General features: G+C 40.0%; 1 protein-coding gene across 4 annotated transcripts in view; it reads left to right on the top strand.

Moving 5' to 3' along the window:
• Positions 1-541: 541 nt before the first annotated feature.
• The window catches only part of GCC2 (GRIP and coiled-coil domain containing 2), a 53,215-nt gene continuing 46,891 nt past the window's right edge, over positions 542-6,865 (top strand). For 2 of the 4 annotated variants that reach the window (XM_072742408.1, XM_026010894.2), the window contains exons 1-4: positions 542-673; positions 994-1,050; positions 2,267-2,351; positions 3,652-3,719. In XM_072742408.1, coding sequence (XP_072598509.1) covers positions 668-673; positions 994-1,050; positions 2,267-2,351; positions 3,652-3,719 — 216 coding nt within the window. In that variant the 5' untranslated portion in view covers positions 542-667. Of the gene's footprint in view, positions 674-993; positions 1,224-2,266; positions 2,352-3,651; positions 3,720-6,865 lie in introns of all 4 variants that reach the window. The other 2 variants (XM_072742409.1, XM_072742407.1) reach the window with 1 other exon arrangement.

The following is a 6,865-nucleotide window of genomic DNA, read 5'->3' as shown; positions in this document are numbered from 1 at the left end:
TGTCTCCCCCGTCGCTGCTCCGCTCCCCACGTCCGGGAGGCCTCCCCGCCGCGTGGCACAGCTCCGGCGCCTCCTCTCGGCCGTCGGCCCCGCGGGCGCCCTGGGCTCACACGGCGCCCCGCTGGACCACCATCTGCCTAGGAACGCCCGCCCCCCGCCCCGACTTCCGTGGTCTGACCGCCACTCGGAAGCTGCCCCTAAACATGGGGCGCTGGCCTCATGGGAGCGCCCGCCCCCCAGGTCGGTACCCCGGCCATCCTCACAGAATTTAGGAGATGGAAAGCCAGGCCCTGAAGGATCACGTCCTCAGTTATAGCTAGTAGTGGCCGCGTCAGGATTCTAACCCCACAGGCCGAACCCGCCCCGCGACCCAGGGAAAACCCACCCTCCCTGAGGGAGCAGCGGCCGCACAGCGGAAGCGGGGGCGGAGCACACGGGGACCCGCCTCCCGGAGCAGGAGCGGAAGCGGAAGTGGAAGCGCCGCCGGGCTGTCGCTATGGAGACGCGGGGGGTGGGGCCACTCCGAAGAGCGCGACCTTTAACCTGCAGCCGAGGTACGTCAGAGGCGGCCGCAGACGGAAGTGCGGAGGCGGCGGCGGCGGCGGCGGCGGCCGGGCTGCGCGGCTGCGGGGCTGCGGGGTCGCGTGGCCGCTGCGGGTCCGCTGCCATGGAGGTAACGCTGCCGGGGCAGCCAGACTGGGAGCGGGGCCCACCACCTCGCCGCCGGGCCTTGTCGCGCCGCGGTTTGGGGCACGGGCCTGGGCATCGTGGAGGGCTTGGCGGCCCCCCCCGCCCCCGTGCCCCCAGCCCGGTGCTGCCCCGGCCTCTCCCCCGGGCCCCAGACAGTCCCTCGCGATGACCTGGCCCTGTACAGCCTGATTGTACACAATTTGCCTCAGCGACACTCCTCGCCCCCTGATTCTTTCTCACGTAGGAGCGGTCCGTCTGGGGTTAGGAGGAGCTGTGACACCTAGGTTTGATTTTGTTTTGCAGGATCCTGTTCAAGATGGGGTGGCGTCACCAGCCGCCCCTGGGACCGGGAAATCCAAGGTGAAGAGAACACAGTGCTTGAGTAGGGGCTCCCTGAAGACTGGAAGGGTGATGAATGGACAGGGGCGGCCTGTTGAAAGGAAATCCTTCTCCAAGGGGTCCCGATTTTAGTGCACACAGTGACCAATCTGCTTGGTGGTGGATGGATTTTTTTTTTTTTTTCAAGTTTCCGGGTATGAAGAGTTGACTTTGTTTACTTCGTAGTCCTGGTTAGCACTGCCAGATATTCTGCATTTTTTCAGACATTAAACAAAGTAGTCTAATCTGCAAGGATTTATATAGTGGAAAGAGCAGTCACGTAAGTAGGAGTCAAGGGACAATTCTCTAGACTTCTCCTACGATGTGAAAAAAAAGGTGAATTAGGTAATTTTTATGGCCTCATACTAGGCTTAACATTCAATGATTGTAAAAAGACAGTGGTTTAGTGCTTGCATACTAAGGTTTTGGCACTTAACCGGAACACGCAGTTACTTCGTTTAAGCTTCGGTAAGCTTAAGTGGTAACACAGGTACTTTTATTCAGATTTTACACGTGAGAAAACAGCCCAGGGGTTAAGTAATTTTCCTGGTCTCTTTTTTCTTTTCTTTTCTTTTCTTTTTTTTTTAAGGTTTTATTTATTTATTCAGGAGAGACACAGAGAGAGAGGCAGTGGGAGAAGCAGGCTCCATGCAGGGAGCCCAATGTGGGACTAGATCCATGGACCCCAGGATCACAACTGAGCCAAAGGCCGATTGAGCCACCCAGGCCTCCCAGTTTCCCTGATTTCTTGAAAAGACTTAATGCATCCTGATTCCTCTTGCTGCTGTAATTATGCTTACATATTTTCATGTAACAAAGACTTATTCAGTCTGGATTAGAATAATTTTACAGGAACTTGAATTAGTCCCAGTCCCCTAATTTTACAATTAAATCAAAACCCAGAAGAGTCTTAACCTAACCAAGAGTATATGTACATAAGAGAATAGTACTGTGGAAAAAAAAAAGAGAGAATAGTACTGTTTTACATTTCATAGTAGTTGCTTAACAAGTAATTACTGAGTTAAAATTGCATTTCCTAATTTTTTACAATACCATTTGGTTGACTTAAAGATTTATTCAGTGGGATTTTTTTTTTTTTTTTTTTTTTTTTTTGTGTGTGTGTGGCATGATGTTTCTTTTTTGTGGTATAATAGAAACATGAGTTATAACAGATTGGTTACATCATTACACCTTTCAGCTGGAAACATTGCCTAAGGAAGATCTTATCAAGTTTGCCAAGAAGCAGATGATGCTAATACAGAAAGCTAAATCCCGATGTGCAGGTATTGAGTTGAAAATATTCATCTTTCCCCACAATCTCATTGAAACATGGTTAAAAATAGTAGTTTTATTTTTTAAAGATTTATTTATTTATTCATGAGAGACAGAGGCAGAGACACAGGCAGAGGGAGAAGCAGGGTCCTCCCGGATGTGAGACTCAATCCAGGATCCCAGGATCACGACCTGAGCCCAAGGCTAGCACCCAACCGCTGAGCCACCCAGGCATCCCTAAAGTAGTAGATTTTTAATAGTATATTGGCTTATCTTGTTTACCAGTGAATCCAATAAAATCTTAGTAAGTGAAATTATTATTATTTACATTCTAACCATTTGTCTATATTCTTTTTTTTTTTTTTAACCATTTCACATCTCTAAACTGCAGTAATCTTTGAATTATTAAAGTCATGGAAGAGGATCTTAAAAAAAAAAACAATTTGTTAAAATGAAGCACTTTTTTTTTTTACTTCATTTGCAATGTATTGATCTGAAAAAGCACTTTTTTTCTAGAGCAATCAGTTGAAATGTTAAAGACCTAAGGTTGTGATCCCAAAGAAGAAAAAAGAGGCCTCAAATAGAGTAATAAAAGATTTCCATTCCTTGAATATTTAAGTATATTTATTTGCTGAAGTTGCTGAGGTGGATTGATTGCCTGTTCACCTTTATATTCCAAAAGGATGTAGATATTAGTATCCTTTTTAATATGTGTGGTAAGGCCATGAATTTCCAATGACTACCAAATGTTTAACTGCCCAGCCTAAAAGCCAAGATTTTCTACCAGAAAAGGTCAAACTGTGTTTAGGAAGATTAGATCAGCTTGTGATAGATTAATGTATTTGGAAAAATATTCTAGGCTCCAGAGGTAGACCTAAGTTGGCAAATAGGTTAGCCTTTATGCTTAATAGGAGGTTAAGTAGTTGCTTTAAGATTATAAAGAAGTTATTTACAGCTAAAATAATATGTCTGGGATTTGCTTCAAAAATATCAGGGTGGGTAAGAAAAAAGGAAAAGGGAGAAGATAATACAGATCAGAATGAAACAAGAGTCCATGTAATAATTGTTAAATTAAGGTGATGGGTGTATTAATCATACTATTCTAATTTTCTTATTTATCTGGAGTTTTCCATAAGAAAAAAGACAAAAAAGGTAATACTGGGTAAAGTTAATACTCTCAAAATATCTGCTGCTTAAATGAATTCTAACTTATAGTAGTTTTTTTTGTGTGTGTTTTTTTTTTAAAAAGATGTGCTTATCACTTTAGACGATTTTCTTCATTTCTGAACTGGAGTTTTTTTAATTATTTAGAATTGGAGAAAGAAATTGAGGAATTGAAATCAAAACCTGTTGCTGGAGGAGCTGATGATATTATTAAGGTAATGCAACAGTTGTGAATATTGCTTTAATTTTTATTTATTTACTTAGAGGAAATACCTAATGACAAATCAAATTTCCTTTAAAGCTTTCAGTGTGCCAGAGTCCTGTCTGGTTTTCTGTCCCTGTTTTTCCACTTCCTCCCTGCCCTTGGTTAAGTTTTTTTTACCTCTCTGACTGTAAAAAGAGTTAAATGATCTCTTCGTCCCTTTCTGTTCTGAAATGAGTATTCCTCTCGTCTTCATCCCACACAATGTAATTAGGGGGTTGCCTTAATCACAGCCCGGCTCTTCCCTCTCTCCCTCAGAAAACTCATGTTCAGGACTTTGATGATGATTTTTAGGCTGATAGATGCATAAAATCTGCTAGTAGATATATATATATATTCCTGAATGTGACTACTGACATTTCTGGCTGTTTGAAGAAGGAAATGCTTGCTTATTTTTCTTGTTTTATGTTCAGCATGACCAAATCCCCTTGCCTAGACAACCAGTGACAGCACTGTTTTTCAGCCCTTTTAATTTTAGAGACTCCAGTTTTCCTTTTTCTTTTATCCTCTGCCTGTGTCAGCCACCAGTGACCTATAGTTCCTTCAGGATAACACTGCAGCTTATCACTACTCTCTCCATTTCCATGGCTATATGGTAAATGCCTTGTGTCATACTTGACTTATTTGATACCTCCCTAAACAGGCTCTCTTTTCTTTAGTTTTGCATGCTCTTACTGATGCTGGTTTTGTTGTTCCCTGTCAAAGAACCTGAATTGCTTTTTCTTACTGACATGCCCTTAATACTAACTAACTGCCTCCTCCACTCCCAGCTCACCCTAGCCTTTAGAGTTTCTTTTACTTCTCAAAGCTCTGCAATAACTGTTTTTCTGTTCTATATTTATAATTTGAGTCCTGCTATTTGTTCTTTGATTATAAGCTTATAAGTTATTTTCTTGGAATCCCCAACTGTGAGCAGTGTACAATTGAAGGACCCACAGAGAGATACTCTAAGAGAGCTTTAAAAAGTCTCAGTGTATATCATACACTATTGTTTTGTTCTTTTCTTCATTTAGCCAAGACAGTATATGAAGTATGCATAGTGTACATAAATACCATTTGGATTCACAATGTACTGATTTACCTGAGTATTAGTGAATTCATAGTAGTTTTCTTAGTTTATTTGGTTATTTTGTATTTTCTTAATCAGTGATAGCTGAAGTAAAACTACTTGATATTTACCTAAGAGTATTGATCTGGAGCCAGACACCGTGATTCAGATCTTTGGGTCCCTGCTCTGCCACGTACTACTTACATGGCCATGGCTAAGTTCCTTTCCTTGCAGTTCCTTCATCTATAGACTAGAGAATATAAAGGTGTTGTATTTTGAGTTAATATACACATAGCACTTAAAATTACATCTGTCACATAAGTTCTCAATAATTTATTGAATATTATGCTATTGCCATATATTTCTGGGGGGTATTTAATACATACTCACTAAAAGGATGTTTTTGTATTTGAAGAGAAATCCACAGAGGCTTCTTTCTAATTTAGTATCTGTTAACTCTTAGCCCTTGAAACACTTGTTACATAGCTGCATTCCAGAATATCTAAATAACTGCCCCATTTCCTCCTTATCTCCAGTCAGTGTTTTCTTCTTTCTGTAAAATTTCTAAGAGAAGATTAGAAAATTTCTCTAAGTTAATGAGCTTTACTTTTCAGGTTAATTTCATATTTGAGCATGTTATCCTCACCAAGTTTCAGACAGTAAGTTTGGCAAAATTCATGAATAAAACCTTTGGTTTTTAATTCTAATGAGAGAATGCTTTAGGGAGTGATTGAAAGAGATGTGATTGAGTGATTGAAGAGTGATTGAAAGAGTTAATTTTCAGTTAATTTTTCTATTTAAAAAAAAATCCTATACTGCAATATAATAGGTTTTCTACATGTACCTTTGGAATGCTGCTTGCTAAGTTTTTATCTCTTCATTGGGAAAAATACACTGGAAAAATGTGACTCTGAATACAGAATTTCTGTTTGCAATATAACATTTAAAATGTATGGCATTTTTCAAGTTTTAATTGTAATTAAAATTTCTGGAATTCCTCTTATTTTTGGTAATGATCTTTTAGTGCATTGGGATACATCTAAAGTTTTATTCAAAGCTGACATGTTTGACTGTTATTTTAAAAATAGGAATAATAGTCGTCTTTTCCATACCAGAATTTGAGGTGTATCGTATTACAGTGAACTTATATACTGCTTCCAAATGCAAGGGGAAGGTGAAAACTGCATGTTAAGATAATGAAATTTCTAGTACACGTCATCCTTGTTACTATCTCTTTGCTGGAATCAAATCTATATTTCCTGACAATTAACTGTCCATTCTGTGCTTCTAATCATCTTTTTTTTTTTAACAGCTGTTTTGTTAATGGCCTCTATTAATCTTCTAAAATTAATGAATGTTATTTAGGCTTTCCCTGATATTTACCAATCAGAAGTTTATATTGCAATGTATTATGTAATTTAAAAAAAGTAATTTTAAAACTAAAATAGTTTTAACCAAAATGATATATGCATATGGTTTATAAATAATGCTTATAACTAAATGGCTCATTATAACACTAAATAATTTCTGGGAATATTTCTATGTTTCTAAATAATATGGTTATACTGCTATTCTTTGATTTATCCATTTTAGACATTTAGCTATTGCCGTTACAGTAGATGAAAATTTAGCTCTTTCACAACTCCTACTCTCCAAAGGTCAAATCAAATACTCTTTTCCATTTTTTCCTGGACCACCTCCTAACTAGAGCCTTCTGCTCTGCACAAATTTTTCTGGTTGTTTTCTAGTTCTGCCACACAGATTTCCTGAAATTGGCCTTGTGCTATGATCCTGTGTTTCTACACTGCTGTCCTATATTGGCCCCCTGTCTGCTTGGTTACATATCATTCACTTTCTTAGTTAACCTCATCTTTGTAAAGCATGTCTTTCCGTAGCACTCTGAGGGTTTTATGGAAGGAAAATTTTGTTTTGTTTTGTTTTTAAAGATTTTATTTATTTATTCATAGAGATGCAGAGAGAGAGAGAGAGGCAGAGATTCAGGCAGAGGGAGAAGCAGGCTCCATGCAGAGAGCTTGACGTGGGACTCGATC

This window comes from Vulpes vulpes, chromosome 16, assembly GCF_048418805.1.
Source record: "Vulpes vulpes isolate BD-2025 chromosome 16, VulVul3, whole genome shotgun sequence".
Lineage (NCBI taxonomy): Eukaryota > Metazoa > Chordata > Mammalia > Carnivora > Canidae > Vulpes > Vulpes vulpes.
The sequence above is the reverse complement of the archived record's forward strand: the minus strand, read 5'-3'. Positions and strand labels throughout refer to the sequence as shown.